The sequence below is a fragment of the Aegilops tauschii genome, chromosome 5 (genome assembly GCF_002575655.3).
Source record: "Aegilops tauschii subsp. strangulata cultivar AL8/78 chromosome 5, Aet v6.0, whole genome shotgun sequence".
NCBI classification, from domain to species: domain Eukaryota; kingdom Viridiplantae; phylum Streptophyta; class Magnoliopsida; order Poales; family Poaceae; genus Aegilops; species Aegilops tauschii.
In genome coordinates, this window is record NC_053039.3 from 443114157 (window position 1) to 443136367 (window position 22211).

At 44.5% G+C, this 22211-nt stretch overlaps 2 protein-coding genes across 3 annotated transcripts; one reads left to right on the forward strand and one right to left on the reverse strand.

Moving 5' to 3' along the window:
- The first annotated feature begins 5522 nt into the window (after nucleotides 1-5522).
- On the forward strand, nucleotides 5523-9329 carry LOC109758694 (uncharacterized). Of its 2 annotated transcripts, XM_020317561.4 has the most exons (3): nucleotides 5523-5637; nucleotides 5736-8833; nucleotides 8931-9329. In XM_020317561.4, the coding sequence occupies exons 2-3, from the start codon at nucleotides 5770-5772 to the stop codon at nucleotides 9212-9214; spliced, it is 3348 nt and encodes a 1115-aa protein (XP_020173150.1). In that variant the 5' UTR covers nucleotides 5523-5637; nucleotides 5736-5769; the 3' UTR covers nucleotides 9215-9329. The 2 variants fall into 2 exon arrangements, with proteins under 2 accessions (XP_020173150.1, XP_045085041.1); XM_045229106.2 differs by lacking the exon at nucleotides 5523-5637 and having other exon boundaries at nucleotides 5652-8833.
- Nucleotides 9330-9801: 472 nt separating this feature from the next.
- Nucleotides 9802-13230, reverse strand: LOC109758691 (probable 26S proteasome non-ATPase regulatory subunit 3). Its single transcript, XM_020317556.3, has 8 exons — nucleotides 12991-13230; nucleotides 12678-12868; nucleotides 11747-11884; nucleotides 11540-11676; nucleotides 11344-11398; nucleotides 11145-11255; nucleotides 10697-10936; nucleotides 9802-10616 (listed from the first exon to the last, which is right to left on the reverse strand). The coding sequence occupies exons 1-8, from the start codon at nucleotides 13094-13096 to the stop codon at nucleotides 10104-10106; spliced, it is 1491 nt and encodes a 496-aa protein (XP_020173145.1). The 5' UTR covers nucleotides 13097-13230; the 3' UTR covers nucleotides 9802-10103.
- Nucleotides 13231-22211: the final 8981 nt, after the last annotated feature.

Here is a 22211-nt window from a genome sequence, read left to right on the forward strand (position 1 = left end):
TAAACTGGATCTGGAAAGGAACATCCCTCCACAACCCCGACAACACCACAACGGGGCAAAATTTCGTGTTTTGACCCTTTTGCGATACAAATTCAGGATCTGACCCCGGTTGGGAAAGTATTCGGGATTTGACCCTTTTTCTTACCGCCAGGGGCCCTGGCGGTAGGGTTAGACAAGCTACCGCCAGGGGACCTGGCGGTAGGGTAGTAATCCACGTCAGCACGCGGAGACGCCTGCCGTCCCCCTCCATCGCACCCTACCGCCAGGGTACCTAGCGGTAGCCTGTCTAACCCTAGCGCCAGAGCCCCTGGCGGTAGGGTCCGGGCAGCGCCCGAGACCCCGCGTCCCTGCCCATCTCCCCACCCCTCCCCCTCCCCCCGTCGGCAGTTTCATCTTTTCTTTCCCAACTCGCCCCCCTCTCCCTCTCTCATCTCCTGCACTCTCCCCCTCGGATCTTCACCGTTTCTTCACCATTTTTGCGGATCGAGATGGCCCCGAAGAGAGAAACGTAAGCTCCTCCGATCCTTCCAATTAGTTTTTGCAAACTTGCTTCCGATTCGACGCATTATTTGCTTGAAATCCCTCATATTTTTTAACTTAGATTGGATTTTTTTACCTAAGATTGTTTTAGCTTGATTGTAGTTGTAGTTCTTAGTTCTTTAGTAAGTAGTGGTATTGAATATGAACTCTAATCAATAGTTCATATGTTAGTGTGAAGATGAACCCTAGTTCATAATTTTTTTGTTAAAAAAATTATGATGCAATGCATGTGGAAGGACTTGATAGTAGTTTTATGATGCATGTTGTTTGGAGATAATACATTCAAGATGAATGTTGGAGGATTTTTTTGTATGATATGATGCATGATGATATGAAGATGTTGTTTGGAGATAATACATTCAAGATGAATGTTGGAGGATTTTTTTTGTATGATATGATGCATGATGATATGAAGATGTTGTTTGGAGATAATACATTCAAGATGAATGTTGGAGGATTTTTTTTATGATATGATGCATGTTGATATGATGCATATTGGAGTAAACAAAATATATATGATGCAAGTTGTGGATTTGGTTGGAGTAAATATGATATGGTATGATATTGCATTTGACACATCTTGATATATGTATTTTATTTATTTGATCCATATGTTTAGGTCTGCAACAGTGGCGCAACCATCGCCCATTCATCTCCAACACGACCCTTCTGCCTTGCCACTTCCGTACGTGTACGAGTCCTTCCCCGAGCTTCTACAGCCGGTGGGAGCTTTTTCAGAGGAGTTCCTACAGGAGACGAGGGCAGTGCGGTGGCACGAGAGGGCAGTGCGGTGGCACGAGAGGGCAGAACGGATCGCCGACGATGTGAAGTCTTGGTCGCTGAGTGTGAAGGAGTTGAAGAGAGTGACTGCAGAGATGGAGGGAGATCCAACTATCTCCCGTTAACGTCGGGAAGAGACCATTGAAGTTGTCAAGCAGCACTCCAACTGGGAGCTACGTAATTTGGGCCGGAGGATCTACTTCGAGAGCAACGCGGAGGAGAGAGCCAGGATGCCGCCCCCAAGTGCATCGGCGTTCGATATCATCAGCTGGGGAAGGGCGGAGGCGAAAACTCCAGCGGGCAAGGCAAGGTGGGAGTGCTTGAACGGTCGGATGCCGACCAGCGTTCCGCCTCCGCCTGAACCGGTGGATCCGCTACTGTATCTGTCTCCACGGTCAGGCCTAACATACGAGGGGGGGAGGTTTACCCGCCCTATAAACATGTCTATTGCATATGCATCTATGTGTTCGTAGGGGTTGTCAAACTATGTGGACAAGTTTGTTATTTGCTATTTCCTACTTATGAATCTATGTGTAAACTGTTTGATATTTGCTATGTGGAACTTTATTAATATGTGAGCTCATATTTTTGCCTCCTTGTAAAAACTATGTGAAACTTGAGACAAAACAAACAATCAATAAAATTTGTAAAAACCTAAACCCACAGGACCCACCCTATAAACTTGTCTTAAGAACTTGTTGTACCGTTTGTTGCCTTTCTTTGTGAGCTCATATTTTGCTTTCTTTGTGAAACTATGTGATAAAACTTTACAAAAGAAAACAATCACTAAAACAATATGTGAGCTCATATTTTAGGGTCTATATCATTGTTGTGATATTGTTTTTAAAAAGAAGCAAAAATTAAACTTGGAAACCATAAAACACATGACCCTACCGCCAAGGACCCTGGCGGTAGGACGAATCTACCATCAGGGCACTTCGATATTTCCTTACAGAAACTTTGCGAGGCAAAAACCCAGCCACACCCTACCGCCAAGGGTTCTGGCGGTAGGTTTAGACAGGCTACCGCCAGGGACCTATCCACGTCAGCTCGGGCAAACGGCGGCCGTCGCCCTCCGTCGCACCCTACCGCCATGGACCCTGGCGGTAGCCTGTCTAACCCTACCGCCCGGCCCCGTGGCGGTAGCGAAAGGGTCAGATCTCGAAAAAATTCTGAACTGGAGTCAGATCCTGAATTTGTATCGCAAAAGGGTCAAAACACGAAAATTCTCCTCACAACGGAGGTGCGCACGCCAACAGCTAAATAAATAAGTCGCTGAGCCCGACATCCGGGGGGCGCAAACTGGGTTTCATCGCTCTGCATCCCTACTCCGTACGAGCTCGGTGGACGTGGGATTGGACGGGTAATGATCATTTTGTCCGCTTCTCTAGCACGAGATGACAACTCCAAACGCCATCTATCGGGGTGGCCCAGGCACCAGACACACCCACAAATGCAAGAGACCCGCCCGGCCTTTGGAAAGGAAACGCCGGCTCTACGGTGGTGGTCTGAGTACAAACAATGGCCATGGGTGTTTGCTAAGGGGGGACGACGAGATTAGGCAGCTGCAAGTTTTTTAGCGCCCGTATGTTTTGTGTGACCGACTGTAATGGCCATGGGTGTTTGCTAAGGGGGGACGACGAGATTAGTCAGCACGCAATTGTTGTCAAATTCAGAATGCCTAACCATGGCACATTGTTAACTCGAGCTCAATTACAACCCGCCTCCTAGGTGTATGTGATAGGGCACTGTGCGGCGCTTTCACCCGTTGTTGATGTTCGGATGCGGAGGGACCTTCCTACCTGGTTAAAGAAAGATGTGCTTTAACCCAGATGAACCGCATTGAATAGGAGTTACCATGTCCTTTTATTAGAGCAACTCCAATGGGGCGACCCATTTCGTCCGTTGCCGGTCGTTTGGGTCGGCGCGGACACAAAAGGTGGCCCAACATGTTAACCCAAACGGACGCGCGTCCGTTTTTCGTTCGCGGGCGACCCATTTCCGGTCCATTTTTTAGCCGGATTTGCGTCGGTGCGGACACGAGACGGACGCGCGCGCGCCCTCTCCCCTCCCCGGGCCCGCTGGTCGGTGGCACATTGCCCTCTCCCCATCCAACAGCGCACCCTCGCCCGCCTCGTTCGTCAGCCGCCGACCAATTCAACAAAGATAGTACCAAGGATCAACTGTTAAAAAAAAGATGAACTACTCGCCGGGGGTGGCCGGATAATATGGATACATAGATAGTTCATAGCATAGACTGCTAAAAGAAAAGATCAACTACTCGTCGTTTTCCGACTCCGACTCGGTAATGTCCTCCTCCGACGTCTGAATGTAGGCGTCAGCATACCGCTCGCCCTGGAAGTCCCAGGGGGACGCTTCTCCTAGCTTCATTTTCAATTGAGTGGCCTGCTTCCGCGCATGCTTGTCCTCTCGATAGGCGGCGCGCTCCGTCCTCCTCGCCTCCCTCTCCGTCCTCCTTTGCTTGTAGAACTGGCGCTCGTCGACGATGTCCTGCGAGAAGCGTTCGCACCACACCACCATGGCTTCCACGTCCATCTCGGCGATGGCGAGGCGGCGTTGCCGCCTCCGATGGTAGGCGCGAGATCATGCGCCCGCTGGCTCGACACGTCGGGGAAATTCATCTCCCGACGAGGCCTCAGGAGGCGCCACGCCGCCGCGTCATGCGCGCGGGCCGCCTCCTCTGCGGTGTCGAAGGTGCCGAGAATGAGGCGTTTCTCGCCAAACCAGATCTCGGAGGAGAAGGCGCCGGAGCGGCGCTCGCAGACTCCGCGAAAATCCGAAGCGCCCAGGCGGCGCATCGACATGGTGGCGCAGAGGCGGCGAGGCTAGTGAGAGGGTGCGAGACAAGTGGGCGGCGGACAGAGTGCGGAGGGAGCGCCTTGTTAATAATGAGCGTCGGCCGCAGCGCGCCAAAACCAGCGTGCGGACCTTTCCCGCGCGTTGGAGCGCCAAAACCAGCGCGCGCTAGGCCGATTTTTCCCCGCACGCGCGAACCTTTCGCGCGCGCTAGAGTGCCAAAACCAGGGCGGTGACATGATCTATGTGCGTGCGATCATGAAATGGGTCGGCGCGTTGGGCGCACTGCCGACCCAAATCTAAAAGAGAGCGGACGCGGAGCGGGCGGCCGACCCAAACGGACAAAAAAGTACAAATGCGCCGTCCGTTTCGGTCACCCGTTGGAGTTGCTCTTATTATTCAAAATGCCAATTATCATATATGGCATGAACTGCTGAGGATCCTCATAGTTGCAGAAAGCACACACATGACTGTTGCGAGCAAAGTGGAATGGGCTGATAGGGTTGATAAAAAAGAATGTAGTGATGGGGAGCGAAGCAACATGATAGTGGAGCTAGCGGAAGAGTCCACGACGACGGCATTTTGGTTCTTTTCTTGCTCACGGTAGAGGTGGGGAGATGGGAGGCGGAAGAAATGAGGGACGTTGAATGACCATTATTCCATACTAATGCACAATTATTTTACCATAGTAACGCATGAGCATTCATCTAGTTAATGCAAAGACACGGTTAATTTAAATCCTATACATTGGTAAAACAGAAATAAAAAGAAAGAGAAATTATTATTGATAGCTAATATATCAGGACCATCTTATTAATATTTCTATTGAGTTATCCTCTACTTCCTCCGATCCAAAGTAAGTATTGCGGTTTTGAAAGTTTAACCTTAGTTTTTATTTTGGATCAGATGGAGGACCATATTCCAGCAGACGTCACTTCACAAATATGCATTCACTCTAGCGACTGCACACACAAACATTATTAGTGTACATATCATCAGAACACATACGTGTTCATTTGAACCCTGCTAAATCATCATCAAGAGAGGCCAAAACAAAGAATGCATGTCGGAACGGTAAGCACCATATCTTTTTGTTTTTCAACATACTGAAAGCACGATCGTCCTAGAGAATCCCGGAGCAGTGACCCCCACCTCGCGCTGGTGTTTGTCAGCATTGAAACCAGTCGAGATAGCTAGGTCGCACATTGACGCGGAAGACCTCTGTCTGGTCCCGTCCCGTATGAAAGGCATATAGCCGCACTTTAGGACGTAGTCCAGGTCTTCGACCAAAGACTTGGGCTGCATGCAGCTGACGAAAAATGTGAGGCTGCTGTGCCTGCGAATCTGTTTATAAACCCCTGGACGAGGAGCCAGCCGAGCACCCAACTCACACTTCACAGCTCGAGCTCAGCTCACACTCACACACCACCACTCACCCGGCCGGCGAAACCAAAACCAAGCGTAGACGGCTGCCGACGCGTTCTGCTCCGGACACCGCCGGTATTCTTCTTAGCTACTATCGCTTCTGAATCATCATGTCTTTTCTTTCGCATATGCATCCCGGTTGATTTTTACTGTTGGAATCTTGGCGCATGCAGTCATATCACATTGATCATACCACGTCGTGAGCTCATGGCGAGCTCCAAGGTGCCACTGCCACGGCTACATCGCCTGCTTCTCCCGTTTGCCCTGCTGCTGCTTCTTCTTCTCATTGCTTCCAGGCAAGCCGAGGGTCGCGCCTCGCCTCCAGCTGCAGCACCACCACCACCACGCCGCGGCGCTTCGCTGAGATCCCAGGCCAGGGCGCTTCTCCACTGGAAATCAACCGTCGAGTACATCACGCACATGGGGTCCTGGAGAGACGACGGCACGCACCCGTGCAACTGGACCAGCATCACCTGCGGTGACACTCAGTCACGCCGAGGAACCACGGTGAAGGTCATCAGAGGAATCTCCCTGGGCGGTGCCGGCATTGCAGGGCGGCTGGACGCACTGAGCTTCCAGTCACTCCCTTACCTCGTCAACCTCGACCTCAGCGACAACTACCAGCTCTCCGGTGCCATCCCTTCTGCCATCGGCTCTCTTTCCATGCTTTCCACCCTCAACTTCTCCGGTGATCAGCTCGACGGCAGCATACCTCCGTCCATCTGCAGCCTTGGGAGGCTCACGCACATGGACCTCTCCATCAACAACCTCACCGGCCACATCCCTCCTGCCTTGGGTAATCTCTCAAGACTTGCTTTCCTTTATCTACCTGGGAATAGGCTCTCAGGCAGCATCCCATGGCAGCTCGGACAGCTTGAGAACATGAGAAAGATGGATCTGAGATGGAATGTCCTTTCTGGCCACATACCTTCCTCCTTTGCAAACCTGACAAACCTCAACTATCTGGAGCTTTCCGGTAATAGTCTGTCAGGACCTATACCTGAAGAGCTAGGCCAGGTCAAAACCCTGCAAGCACTATCCTTGGCACAAAACAACCTCAACGCCGCAATTCCGCCCTCCCTTGGAAACCTCACAATGCTCAGCTTCCTGCACATATATCAGAACCAGCACACCGGCCCGATCCCGGTAGAGCTTGGGATGCTCTCCAGCTTGATTGAGTTGGATTTGTCACAGAACCACTTGACCGGCTCAATTCCTTCTAGTGTTGCTGGAAACCTTACTTCATTGACCTATTTTTCTGTTTGGGGTAACAACATCACTGGATTCATCCCTCATGAGTTCGGAAATCTCGTGAATCTCGAAGCACTCCTACTCTCAAAAAATTTCATAGTTGGATCAATACCGTCAAGTATTGGGAACATGTCTTCACTCAGCCAAATACTAATAAATACCAATAATATATCCGGGGAATTGCCGACCGAGCTTGGGAATTTGGCAAATTTGGAAATAATTGATTCTTATGAAAACCAGTTATCCGGCCCAATCCCTCAAAGTTTTGGGAAATTGGAGAGTATGAGAGAAATGAGACTGTTCAACAATCAGCTCACTGGCTCTTTGCCTTCAGCACTCCCCAACCTTACCAGTTTGGTTCTCATTGAACTGAATGACAACAAGCTGACCGGACACTTGCCAGATTTGTGCCGGAGTAAAAAGCTACAGGTTTTCCAAGTTTTTAATAACAAATTGGATGGTCCTGTCCCAAAAGGTTTGAGGGATTGCAGTTCACTAACATCCCTTGGAATCGGCAACAATCAGATGGAGGGAGACATAACTGAAGCATTTGGGGTGTATCCACATCTCAAAAGCATTGGTTTATATTTAAATAGGTTTGTAGGGCAACTCTCACCAAATTGGGGCTCATGTCAAAACTTGACGAGTATTTATTTTGCAAACAACATGATAGAAGGTAGTATACCTTCTGAGTTTGGGGAGCTAAAAAATCTTGGATGGCTCGACCTCGGTTTCAATAGGTTGAATAGTGAGATACCGGTAGAAATTGGCAAGTTAAGCAACCTGTATTGGATGAACTTAGGACACAATCAACTATCTGGCCAAATCCCTAAGCAAATTGGCCGACTGGGTAATCTTGAAGTTCTTGGTTTGTCGAGCAATCTGTTAAGTGGTGAAATACCAGAAGAGATCGGGAATTGTTTGAAACTGCGGTCATTATATATGCATAACAACAGCCTTAGTGGAAGTATTCCTGGAAGTGTTGGCAATTTAGCTTCCCTGCAAAGCATGTTTGATCTTAGTATGAATAGTCTCAGTGGACCAATACCATCGGAACTCAGCAAACTAGAGATGATGATCTATGTGAACTTCTCACACAATCAATTCAGCGGTACCATCCCTTCCTCGATTGCAAGCATGCAAAGCCTATCAGTTTTTGATGTATCCTACAACTTCCTAGAAGGCTCTGTCCCAAAAGGGATCCACAATGCATCAGCTCAATGGTTTCTTCACAACAAAGGTCTTTGCGGAGATCTTGTTGGCATGCCCCCTTGTAATTTACCCCCGGTGGATCATAGGAAAAGGCATGAAAATACCATACTATCAGTCGTTCTGCTTATGTTTGTTGCTACTATTTCGATAGCAACAGCTGTAATTGCCTTTTTGATTTGCCGCAAGAAAACATCTCAAAAAACTGAATACGCAAGCAAAAGGGATGTATTCTCTGTATGGAGCTTTGATGGCAGAATGGCATTTGAGGATATTATCAATGCAACTGATAATTTTGATGAGAAGCATTGCATTGGACAGGGATCATATGGCAGTGTTTATAAAGCAGAACTTCAAGATGAACAAGTGGTTGCAGTAAAGAAACTATATCCAGGCGATGAAGACGCGCATGATGAAGAAAGATTCCAGCATGAGATTGAAATGTTAACAAAAATTCGCCAACGCAGCATCGTCAAGCTATATGGGTATTGCTCTCATCCACAGTACAGGTTCCTTGTATGCCAGTTTATAGAGAAAGGAAATCTTGCTTCTATCTTAAGCAATGAAGAACTAGCAATCCAGTTCAACTGGCAAAGAAGGACCGCTCTGGTAAGAGATGTTGCCCAAGCCCTCACTTACCTCCATCATGATGTTCAGCCGCCCATAATTCATCGAGACATCACAAGCAGAAACATCTTACTAGATGCTGGTTACAAAGGATTTCTCTCGGATTTCGGTATTGCAAGAATTTTAAAACCCGATTCGTCAAATTGGAGTGCGCTAGCGGGGACTTATGGCTACATAGCACCTGGTATGTTTATTCAATACAATACTATCTAAATTTTGTTAGATGGAACACTCTGCACTAATGCATAATCCTAACTCTTATGTTCCTGTTTTGGATGCAGAATGTTCCTACACTTCTCTAGTTACAGAGAAGTGTGATGTGTATAGCTTTGGTGTGGTGGTGCTCGAGGTGTTGATGGGCAAACATCCAGGAGAGATACAAGCTTTTCATTCTTCACTCAATGACCAATTTCTTCTGGAAGAAATTTTGGATAAACGACTTCCCCGACCAGAAACCGAGGCGAACGACGTGAAGCAGTGCATCTCTGTGGCATTTGATTGCCTAACTCCTTCACCCAAACAAAGGCCAACTATGCAAAAAGTTCATCGAGATCTTTCCATCTGAACTTACATATTAAACTCTTGCAGATGTATCATCTTAGGTTTGTTTCGTCAGAACAAAACTTAAGCTGCCTTAGCTGTCCAAGGCCTGCTCAACAAATAATTAACGCTATTTCTGCTGGAGTATATTGTCATAATCTTGCAATGTATAATTGTATTCTGGTGATATGCAAGACAGGTAGAAAATGAATGCCAAGTGAACCAGTTAAGTACTGCTATACTGTTGAACACTAATAGATTTCGCTCAGGCCTGGCATGTGCCAAACATGAATACTTCATTGACTGCCCAAGTGAAATACTACACAGATGTCACTTAAACAGGGTAAAACCCTAAAAAGATTGTGCTTACAACCTCAACTTCTCTTCTAATTCTTCACGTCATTCAATAGTAATACTGGCAAGTGCAAAGAGCAGCACCTTACTGCAACTCCTCAAGATGACTGCGGAGTTAAAAGGTACAATTCTCTCTATGTTAATAGTAGCAACAGAGTTTCAGCCACCCAAAAACAATACCAGAGTGATTACGAAAACAGGCAATGCTACAGGCATATGATGAATCACGTACATAAAAAATGAAGCAACACACCGAACTAATCCTCAAATCAGCTTCCCACAAAGCAAACACAGGATGCAGTGCAAAACAGTGTTCCGACAAGGCTCTCAGTTCCTCGATTACAGTATCTCATGGAAAAATAAGGCGCTTCCTACCAATTTGTAGTGATATAAGAATTTGCAGTGAAAAATAAGGTGCTTCCTACAAACATAATAAACCGCACTGAGTAATCATTCAGATTGTCCCTGCAAGGATATTGGACTGCGGCCCCTGAAATCGACAGAGTAGTACTAGCTTCTTCGTAAAGAACAGGCAGCACCTGAAAGCATGGAGAGGGAATCTAGAAGTCATCGTCCTCCTCCTCGGCCATGTGTTTCGCGAGTTCTTCCTCCTGCTGGAGCCTCTCTCGCCTCTTCTCGGCACTCTCTTTTTCCTTGTGAGAATTAGGGGGGAACCTCAGAGCCTTGACTGCCTCGTTGTGCATGTTCAGGCAGAACGCAATCCTGGAGTTAAACGCAGCCTGTGGCTCGTTTGTTGAGTAAACGTCGCCAGTCTCTTTCGACACCACCCAGCCATTGGCATGATCAATGGTGGCATCAATTGCCCCATCTCTGATGGCCTTGGCTACAATGCTCTCAGCATCAGCAACAGCGGTCTTAGTATCTAGCCTCAGTTTCTTGGCAATGTCAGCAAGGGAGATACGTGAGTAGGAAATGCTAATGTTGCGTAGTCCGGTCCGGATGACGTTGTGGCGCAGCCTCACGATCAAATTGGATGTCCTGTCGGCACTGAAAGTGCTCCCAAATTTCTCTGCAACAGCTCTAAACACTTCTAAGTCCCCAACTCGAACAGCCTGGAGATCATACATGAAAAAAAAATAAGAATGCATCATGCAGCAGTAACATGTATATTTTCCAAAGAAGGTGAACTTACATTTGTAAGCTCAAAATATGGTGTCAAAGCCGCCTTCATTCCTTTCTGCATGAAAACAGTTCTCTCTGGTATCTCCCCTAAAAGTAGCCTTACTAGTATAGCCCATTTGTTGCATTGGATGCGGAATCCACGAGCTGCAGTGGGTGCTTTCCGTGCAGCTTGCAAGAGGCTCTCTTTAGCATCAGTGTATTCGAGCTGAATTGTTCTGATTTTTCCCAAGTAGAACAGATAGCGGCAGAACTGTGAGAAAAATAGGGAGATTAGTTCTTGTCTACAACATACCTTCACATGATCAAATGAAAGAATGACAATTTCGTAGGGTGTTCATCATTAAAACGATAACCAGCCTTAGTACAAAGAATAAAGACATATTGCATTTCTACTTCAACTGCAACAACTCAGCATAAAAACAGGAGAGCAAATAAAATACTTGATGAATTATGATTACCTGCTGATTGGAATGTGCTTCAAAACGTGGTGCCTTTGACCTAAGTTTTTCTGCCTGGTCATATAGGTTGTAGTGCAGGTAATTGCGAAGAAGCAGGTTAAGAAGAGTTTCCTGCCATCAAAACTAGAAGTCAACCCCATAATTTGACAGCATTCAAGCTGTATGTCTAAAAAATTGAAAACTAGGGTCTCAGAACAACCTGCCCAAGCTCATCATGGTGAAGAGTTGCCATCCTGTGCAACCCAAGGAGAGTTCTGCAAAGAGATAATTGTATGAGAAGAAAATGAAAGCAGGACTGAACAGAAAAAAGCGCTTACTAGTTACTCAGAGACGCAATGGAAGGTCTGTATAGATGCCGTGTAGTGAGAATGACAATTCATGATATAATAACTCACCCACGAATTTCAGCAAGGCTGTTGGTGAGTTCATGGACATACGAGTAATACGAATACAGCCTAGAAGCCAAAACATCAACAGTCCTCCTGTTGAGATTCTTCAAACGAGCAATGCTAGAGTTTGCACATGCTTTAGCCTGAAGAGAACATCAAATTGGTATGTTTCATCACTAATGATGACAAAGTGGAGGAAACTCTCGGACATACCTCATCATATTTCTTGTGATCAATAAGGAAAATCAACACAAGCAGGTAGCAGTATATTTCAATCTCTGGGAGTCCATGCTTGATTGAAACTTGAGCAGCTGGAGCTGCAGTATCAACATCCATCTCACTTCCATCTTCCTAAAAGAGGTAACACCATATGAACATAAAACACCTCTGAGCAAGAGAATACTTCAGTTTGAAAATTTTGTACAGGATTAAACCGAAGCAAGTTCTAACCCCCTACACACCAAGCATGAGATTATCAATTACTCCCTCCTATCCATAATAAGTGTCGCAGTTTTCAACTAAGGTTGAACTAACCTCAGTTCAAAGCTGCGACACTTATTTTGGATCAGAGGGAGTGACAGTTAAGCATCAGAACAGAAGGAACCTGGTTTGACATGAACTTCAGTAGTGAAACTCAATTGCAAAATATGCAATTGCTCAAGGCTTGTACTGCATCACAACACAGTAACAGTTGCTTTGCAGCAATGATTTAGATTATGAGTTCTAATTTACTTCTAATAAGCCAAGCAATCCAGAACGATCTGAAGTCATACATAACACGAGATATCGAAGACTGTCAATTACCAATTAATCATCAGAATAGAAGGAACCTACTTTGTCGTGAACTTCAACAGCGAAACTAAATCCGAAAATCTAAAGGCTTGCATTGCATCACCATACAGTAGCCGAATGACAGTTACTCTACCACAATGGCCTAGATTATGAGTTCACATTTTACTTCTAAAAGGCCAATCAATCCAGAACGATCTACCATGTCAATCGGCAGCCAAGACACATGTAACACATGTAGATTAACAAACATAGCATCAGACGCTCACGTCCTTGACAGTGTCATCAGATTCAGGCACAATTGCGTGTTTATTACAAATCACGAGAGCTCTGAAGTTGCAGGCAGAAAAAATACCTTGGGGAGGAGCGGGGAGAGGCGGGTGAAGGCCTCGGAGGAAGGGGGCAGCGCGAAAGCGAGGAAGGCCGCGACGTCGGGGGCGGCGAGGCGGCGGCGGAGGGCGACGGTGAGGCGGACGGCGCGGGAGATCCGGCGGACCTCCTTGGTCAGCGACCCCGCCTCGACCACCGACGCGATCTCCTTCAGATCTGCAGGCACGGCGTGGCAGACACACGTGAGCTACCGCCCGCTGAGCGCCCACGGCGCCGGAAGCTGAGCTAGGGTTTTGGGGGACGGGGGCGCTGGGGGGCGAGAGGGACGGGTTACTCACGCTGCAGGGTGGAGAGAACCGGCGCGGGCGCGGGCGCGTCGGCGGCCGCAGGAGCGGCGACGGCCGCGGGCTGGGCGGAGTCGTTCATCTCGACGTCCTCCGGCATCGCGGCGTCGGCGACGAGGTCGAGGGAGAGGGGTAGTGCGTGCGGCGCAACAGGGGGGGTGAATGGAAGGCCGGAGGAGGTGTCAGGGTAAAATTAGAAACAGATCGATGAATATGAGTGCTTCCTACGGTGACGCCAACACGAAACGAATAGGGTCACAAATGTAAATAAACAAACTCGAGGGCTCTTTTGATCCAAACTAATTTCATAAAGATTTCTGGAGGGTTTGGATTCTCCGTACTTTTTTTCTATGTTGATTGTTTGGCTTGTAGGATTAGAATCCTTGAGAATTTTTCTTTAGGATTCATTCGCACTCTATTTTAGCGGACAAATTCCCATCCGCACAAGTCTCTTGATATAATTATTTTGCATTCGCGCACGTTAGACACTTTTCCTTTAAATTCTAATCGTACTGGAATTATTTTAGTTGAATGATCTTTTTCATCTTTGCATCAGGGTTTTCTTACTCTCTAATTCTTCTCTTCTTGTGCCTATTTGTTTTTTGCTTTTTTATTTATTGATGATGAGTATTTTATCTAGTGGGTTGCTTTTGGTACCTAATTATTTAATTCTTTATTTTAGGGAAGAGACCTTGGCATGGATGGTGGTTCTGCCCTGGTTTAATTTTGGCTTTTTCTTCTATTTCCATTTTTTGGTTTTATCTTTTTGTGCTGCTAGTTCCATCAAGTCCATATTTGCATGTTAATAGTGATTACCAATGTATCGTGGTTATAAAAGTGTAAATTTTAATATTATGACAAATATAGGATCACTTGTTCTCTAAATAGTTCATGGTGAAAGGTCATAATTTGGTAGAATAATTTCCTTATGCCTTTTTTGTTGCGAAATCTTTATCTGGAATAATAAGTTGTCCATTACACGTGTTTCTAAAAAGCTCTAATACATGTAAATCATGTCATGCAAGGTTGTAATTGGGAGTTTGATGTAAAATGAGTTTTTCTTTATCAGTGACATGTGTTGTTGTTTCTACGGTGCAAAATTTTGATTGACATCGAATTGGAAATTAGACAACTTGATAGTGTCATGTGTTAGTGTTATATGGTGTAAAAAAAGTTTATACCAAATTAGAAATCAGTAAACTGCCAAATAGACAGACCCTTTCCTATTTAGGTGTTTTGAGAGTCCTATACCATTATAAAGCAGTCATGGATGCTCCTTTGATTTCTTTGTGAGGTAACTTAGATATATCAAACAAAATCATAAGAATGATCATGTATATAGACAAGCAATGTTGGATTCGATAGTTGTAGTAATTGTCAAAACGAAGTAAAAAAAGTGGGTTGGTTGTAAATGAAAGCAATAGACGAGACATCCAACAGTTGAGCAGAATTGATTGTGATTTAATAAAATTTAGGTCATCTGGCATATAGGGGCATGTGTGCATGCCTTAGTTGATGTAGTTACATACCAATATTATAACCTGTCTCACCGGTACTGATACGTCTCCAACGTATCTATAATTTTTTATTGTTCCATGCTACTCCCTCCGTTCCGAAATATTTGTCTTTCTAACATTTCAAATGGACTACAACATACGGATGCATGTAGACACATTTTAGAGTGTAGATTCACTCACTTTGCTTCGTATGTAGTCACTTGTTGAAATATCTAGAAAGACAAATATTTAGGAACGGATGGAGTATTATATATTCTGTTTTGGATGTTTAATGGGCTTTATTATACACTTTTATATTGTTCTTGGGACTAACCTATTAACCGGAGGCCCAGCCCGAATTGCTGTTCTTTTTGCCTATTTCAGTGTTTCGAAGGAAAAGGATATCAAACGGAGTCCAAACGGAATGAAACCTTCGGGAACGTGATTTTCGGAACAAACGTGATCCAGAGGACTTGGAGTGGACGTCAAGCAATCAACGAGGAGGCCACGAGGCAGGGGGCGCGCCTACCCCCTGGCGCGCCCTCCACCCTCGTGGGCCCCTCGTAGCTCTCCTGACCGACCTCTTTCGCCTATATATACTCATATACCCTGGAAACATCAGATACTGAGCCAAAACCCTATTTCCACCGCCGCAACCTTTTGTACCCGTGAGATCCCATCTTGGGGCCTTTTCCGGTGTCCTGCCGGAGGGGGCATTGATCACGGAGGGCTTCTACATCAACACAATAGCCTCTCTGATGATGTGTGAGTAGTTTACCTCAGACCTTCGGGTCCATAGTTATTAGCTAGATGGCTTCTTCTCTCTCTTTGGATCTCAATACAAAGTTCTCCTCGATTCTTTTTGAGATCTATTTGATGTAACTCTTCTTTTGCGGTGTGTTTGTCGAGATCCGATGAATTGTGGGTTTATGATCAAGATTATCTATGAACAATATTTGAATCTCCTCTGAATTCTTTTATGTATGATTGGTTATCTTTGCAAGTCTCTTCGAATTATCAGTTTGGTTTGGCCTACTAGATTGATCTTTCTTGCAATGGGAGAAGTGCTTAGCTTTGGGTTCAATCTTGCGGTGCTCGATCCCAGTGACAGTAGGGGAAACGACACGTATTGTATTGTTGCCATCGAGGATAAAAAGATGGGGTTTATATCATATTGCATGAGTTTATCCCTCTACATCATGTCATCTTGCTTAAAGCGTTACTCCGTTCTTATGAACTTAATACTCTAGATGCATGCTGGATAGCGGTCGATGTGTGGAGTAATAGTAGTAGATGCAGGCAGGAGTCGGTCTACTTGTCACGGACGTGATGCCTATATACATGATCATACCTAGATATTCTCATAACTATGCTCAATTCTATCAATTGCTCGACAGTAATTCGTTTACCCACCGTAATACTTATGCAATCTTGAGAGAAGCAACTAGTGAAACATATGGCCCCGGGGTCTATTCTCCATCATATTAATCTCCCGTCAACAAGCTATTTCTATCGCCGTTTATTTTGCTTTCTTTACTTTTAGTCTTTATCATAAAAATACCAAAAATATTATCTTATCATCTCTATCAGATCTCACTTTTGCAAGTGGCCGTGAAGGGATTGACAACCCCTTTACCGCATTGGTTGCAAGGTTCTTATTTGTTTGTGTAGGTGCGTGGGACTTGAGCGTGGTCTCCTACTAGATTGATACCTTGGTTCTCAAAAACTGAGGGAAATACTTACGCTACTTTGCTGCATCACCCTTTCCTCTTCAAGGGAAAACCAACGCAGTGCTCAAGAGGTAGCAGGTACCAACACTATGATACGTGCATTTTGGATCACAAATTTAAAGGATAAATAATGTACTTTTATGCCATTTCAATTGCTTTTGCATCATTAAATAGTGGTTTATCTTATAATGCATAAAATCCATGAAATAATTGTCAGTGATGATGTCAATGCTAGAATTTGGACCATCGTGAAGAAAGTACCCTGCCATAACCCTAGAAAAAAATATTAGTTCACGAAGTTTTGCACAAAGAAGAGCCTAGGAGCCAGAAGGGGGTTGTCAGGTGGGCCCTAAGGTGCCTAGGCGCACCCGCAGGTGGCCTCTGGTGACCCCACTGGTCCTATATGGTAACTTTTGAGGACTTGGTCCATATCCATGTTTCTCTAATTTTTTCGCCACCGATGCGAGGTGGAAACCTATTCTTATCTGGAGGGTTGTTTCAAGCCAGATCTGCCCCCCTTAGGCCAGGGGAACTCGAAGCAATTGTCATCACTGACTTGAGGGCATCAAGGGGGCATCTTCACCCAAGCCATCTTCACCATGTCCATCAACAACACCATCACCGCCATTCTCATCCCATTCATCTTTGTACAACCAAGTGTGGATTGCTTACCATTACAACATGTTGGTGTTAATTGTTGTATTGGTAGTTGATGCCTTATGTATTATTGGTGAAAGATCATTACTTTTCAGATTGGTGCAATTATCATTACCATATTGAATATGTTCACCATGATGCATTGTGGGGTAGTTTCCTTGTGTTCTTGAGGATATGGGAGAAAGCTAGTTGTCAAGTTTCATATGTTTTTGCAGTAAAGATTGTTGGTTGATCATGTTGCAGTGTAATTATCTAGTGGTGTTATGCGAACGTCGGATGAATGACACGTCACCTATATGTGAATAGAGGAGAGCATCGTGTCATAGTAAATTTAGGACGGGAAGCCACAATGAAATTACCATTCCCGAGTTTACAAATTATAATATGAGGGGTGAATAGGGACCATATAGGAAGTTATGGTTGGGTCTTTACCTTCATAAATCTAAGTAGCCATGGATTGCTTGTAAGAGCACAATCATAAGTATGCGTGCAGCACATTATCTTAGGCTCTATCTCTACAACACTGAATAAGTAACAATAATCAATGCAAGTCATGTATGGTGTTGACAACTATACAACCGCCATCCTGAAAAGTGTTTGACCATCATAAGTAACACAACCATTTTTTACTTAGCATTACTAGGGAACTTGCCACATTATTTTATATTTTGTTGTTAGTCATGTTTCGTTATTGATTTACCTTACAATTCACAACACAATCACACCATTTTAGCATTTGCACTGAATCCTTGCTATTTTTACATTTAATGATTTTCTTCAGCTCTTTGTGGGATCGATACGTTTATTCATTGAAAAGATCTACAATTGACCCCTAAACCCGTGGGACATCACACTACAAAAACATACTAGCTACCTTACATTCTATTGTCATAAATACATTCAGGTGGAGGAAAACTGTAGTAAACATGTAACTCAAGCTTGAACTAAAAGTATAAACCATAATAACTAGTACAACTTATATAATCAAGAAATCTGCAAACCCTACCTAGGTTATTAACTCCAAATTTATGAATCTTAGTGCATTCCTTGAATCTTTTTAAATCCACAAATATTCAATATATATTGTTGAATGCCCACTTGTCAATACATAACACATGCAAGTAAATTAAGGCATCCACGCTAGAGATTAAAAAACATGGAAATTAGATATATCAAAATAAAAAAGAATATTCATGGAGAAAATGGTCCAACAGTCCCAAAGTTACATTTGAATCACCAATACCAACTTGGTTTTACAAAACCCATATTATATTTGCAAGTTTTCAACATTAAATAATTTGAACAATCTAAATTTGTATCATGTTCTCAAAATCTTGTATACCATACCACTATTTCCGCATTAAAACACCGTTTGGATATCTAGCTAACATATCGAGCCTAAACAGAGAAGAAATGCATTGGAACTCCCTAAACCATATATATCCTAAAAGCTAATACAAATAAGAGAAATCTGTGGTGTTTCATCTTCAATACATGTGCTCAGCTACTCTAGCGCAACCTGAGCGTTGTAAGCGGTGATATGTGGTTTCATTCTAATAAAATGGAACCGAGTAACCCCTATTTTCTTTTTAAAAAGGTATTCAAAATACATAGAGAGAAATAATTAAATTGAAGATCTATAATATGACACAACACCAAAAGAAATTGTATGCGGTTTGTATAAAATTTGAAAGAATGACATGCTCTAATTGTTTGTTTGACATGTACTGAAAAAGAAAGCACAATCATAATGGCACGCTCATCGACGAACTTTTTATCCTTATGTTCATATTTCAATACTAGCACAAATGCACATGTGTTGTAATGGGAGGCATTGTTCTCGTCTCATACGTCCACTTATTTTCTTCTGTCGCAACGGAGACATTGTTCCCATCTCATATGTTCACTTATTTCCGTTTGTCCCGCCCTACTGTCCTCCTCCTCTCTCTCGGAGAGCTCCTCTAGTACCCCGGACAACAAGTTTCTTCACACTCATCGATGCAATCTTCCCAATATGCACAACATGCAACCTCCTTTAATTATACATCAAGTCGTTTAATTGCACACCACTTAATTAGCCCACATAGGACAACATATTTCTTCCTTTCTTTAGTGGGACTCATTCTCTTCTTTTCACGTCACCATCCTCATCCTCCACTTATTGATTCCCAAGCCGACTTATCGAGTTGGTCGATAACAGGCAACTCCAAGATGTATATAAATTGGTGGTTTTGGTTCTAAGGGTGTGGGGTGGTACTATTTAATGATAATAGGAAGAGCGACTTATTGAGTTGGTGGTTTCTTTTTCAGGCCCAGCAGCATGCGTTATGTAATTGCAGTCAACCTACTCGGAGCGTAGGTTATAAAGAAAATGTTAATTTATTTTTGTGCATTTATTATTTTCTGCGGCTCAATCAAATGAAAAAAAAGATTTAGAGCAGGCACGTTGGCCCACATAGGCGGCTGACTCCTTATGGCACAACTGAAGGGAAAAAATCCGTGCAGCTCAATCAGAAGAAAAAAAATGTGGAATGGGCCCCTTGGCCCATGTAGGGGATTGACTCCCTGTGGCACAATTGAAGGAAATATATAAGCGGAGCAGGCTCCTTGATTGCACGGCTTGGAGGCCCAGCCCGAAAATTTATTTGCTTGGAGGCTCAGCCAGAAAAAAAAAATTGCATGGACGGACAACCTTTTTAGTACCACCTCAAATAGGTACGCAATAAAATAATTCTATACAGTGAATAGACCAAAAAATTCAGAGAAACGCACCTCCCTTTATTTTTTGTTTTTAACACAGTACAAATGGAAGCGCTCATACATACGCGCATACACCCACCCCTATGAATGCACACACGCACATCCTATCCCTATGAGCACCTTCGACAGACTGAACCGGCATATCAGCTTGAGATTTACGAAGACTTGAACCCTGGTGGGCTGGAGATACCACTGTCCCTCTAACCATTCAATCACGGGTTGGTTCGCCGCACCTCCCTTTATTATTAGGTTTATATTAGATATATTACCTTCATCTCAAAATTCTTGTCTCAGATTTTTCTAGATACACATGCATCCAACACTAAAACGTGACTAGATATTAGACAAATCTAAGACAATATTTTTGAGACGGAGTATGTAGGTTAATTATATTAGTTGCCTTTAGAATATCTTTGTACTCCATCCGTTTCATACAATGCATACAAGTTTTGTTAAAGTCAAAAAAGTAAATTCTGATCAAGTTTATGAAAAATATATCAATCTAGAATATCAACTTAATACCATTATAATCATCATGAATTAGTATTAAAGGTGAAGATAATTTTCTTTATAAACTTGGTGAAGTTTGACTTTTAGAAAGGAAAACGCTATCCTTCAGTCGACTGATGCACGCGCAGTGTCCGCCGCCTGCGTAGCCGTCAGATCCATTTTGATCGAGCGCTCACGCTGGCCACCAGTCCCGTGCAACCATTTATATTTCAACAAGCGTATTGTTTCAGAAGGTTTCTGCAACGGAAGTCTTGTTTCAGAAAAAAAAGGTTTGTTGGTGAAGTTTTTTCAGCAACTTGGTCTAGTTTCAGAAAGTTTCTGCAACATAGATCTTGTTTCAGAAAAAAATGGTTCGACGCTGAAGTTTTTCTTCTGCAACATGGCTCTTGTTTCGGAAGCATATCCTCAGTTGCACAAAGCGTCGGAGGAGTGCCCGACGTTAGAGCATACGAGGCCAAGCATTGCAACACGACGCATGTTTCAGAAACATAGCTCCAGTTGCAGAAATCGACAAAGGAGTGCCCGGTTTGAGAGCTCGTCATCGTCGTGCTGGAGTAGAGGTAGCTGCTCGGGGTGCTGGGTCGGAGGAGGTGCGGTAACTCCGGTGGTCGGCGACGCTCCATGGCTGAGGCGCTCAGTGAAGGAAATATGCCCTAGAGGCAATAATAAAGTTATTATTTATTTCCTTATATCATGATAAATGTTTGTTATTCATGCTAGAATTGTATTAACCGGAAACATAATACATGTGTGAATACATAGACAAACAGAGTGTCACTAGTATGCCTCTACTTGACTAGCTCATTAATTAAAGATGGTTATGTTTCCTAACCATAGACATGAGTTGTCATTTGATTAACGGGATCACATCATCAGGAGAATGATGTGATTGACTTGATCCATTCCGTTAGCTTAGCACTTGATCGTTTAGTATGTTGCTATTGCTTTCTTCATGACTTATACATGTTCCTATGACTATGAGATTATGCAACTCCCGTTTACCGGAGGAACACTTTGTGTGCTACCAAACGTCACAACGTAACTGGGTGATTATAAAGGTGCTTTACAGGTGTCTCCGAAGGTACTTGTTGGGTTGGCGTATTTCGAGATTAGGATTTGTCACTCCGATTGTCGGAGAGGTATCTCTGGGCCCATTCGGTAATGCACATCACTTAAGCCTTGCAAGCATTGCAACTAATGAGTTAGTTGCGGGATGATGTATTACGGAACGAGTAAAGAGACTTGCCAGTAACGAGATTGAACTAGGTATTGAGATACCGACGATCGAATCTGGGGCAAGTAACATACCGATGACAAAGGAAACAACGTATGTTGTTATGCGGTCTGACCGATAAAGATCTTCGTAGAATATGTGGGAGCCAATATGAGCATCCAGGTTTCGCTATTGGTTATTGACCGGAGACGTGTCTCGGTCATGTCTACATAGTTCTCGAACCCGTAGGGTCCGCACGCCTAACGTTTCGATGACAGTTATATTATGAGTGTTGGGGAACGTAGTAATTTCAAAAAATTTCCTACACACACGCAAGATCATGGTGATGCATAGCAACGAGAGGGGAGAGTGTTGTCCACGTACCCTCGTAGACCGACAGCGGAAGCGTTATCACAAAGCGGTTGATGTAGTCGTACGTCTTCACGATCCGACCGATCAAGTACCGAACGTACGGCACCTCCGAGTTCTACACACGTTCAGCTCGATGACGTCCCTCGAACTCCGATCCAGCCGAGTGTTGAGGGAGAGTTTCGTCAGCACGACGGCGTGGTGACAATGATGATGTTCCACCGGCGCAGGGCTTCGCCTAAGCTCCGCAACGGTATTATCGAGGTGTAATATGGTGGAGGGGGGCACCGCACACGGCTAAGAGATCTCAAGGATCAATTGTTGTGTCTCTGGGGTGCCCCCCTGCCCCCGTATATAAAGGAGCAAGGGAGGAGGAGGCCGGCCCTAGGAGGGGGCGCACCAAGTGTGGAGTCCTACTAGGACTCCCTAGTCCTAGTAGGATTCCACCTCCCATATGGAATAGGAAAAGAGGAAGGAAAA

Excerpts from the sequence above, each read along its gene's own strand:
- LOC109758694 (XM_020317561.4), top strand. The coding sequence starts at position 5,770 with ATGGCGAGCTCCAAGGTGCCACTGCCACGGCTACATCGCCTGCTTCTC. Across the intron at positions 8,834-8,930 it reads TTATGGCTACATAGCACCTG|AATGTTCCTACACTTCTCTA; the intron begins GTATGTTTATTC and ends TTTTGGATGCAG.
- LOC109758691 (XM_020317556.3), bottom strand. The coding sequence starts at position 13,096 with ATGCCGGAGGACGTCGAGATGAACGACTCCGCCCAGCCCGCGGCCGTC. Across the intron at positions 11,256-11,343 it reads ACCATGATGAGCTTGGGCAG|GAAACTCTTCTTAACCTGCT; the intron begins GTTGTTCTGAGA and ends TTTTGATGGCAG. Across the intron at positions 10,617-10,696 it reads CATATTTTGAGCTTACAAAT|GCTGTTCGAGTTGGGGACTT; the intron begins GTAAGTTCACCT and ends TATGATCTCCAG.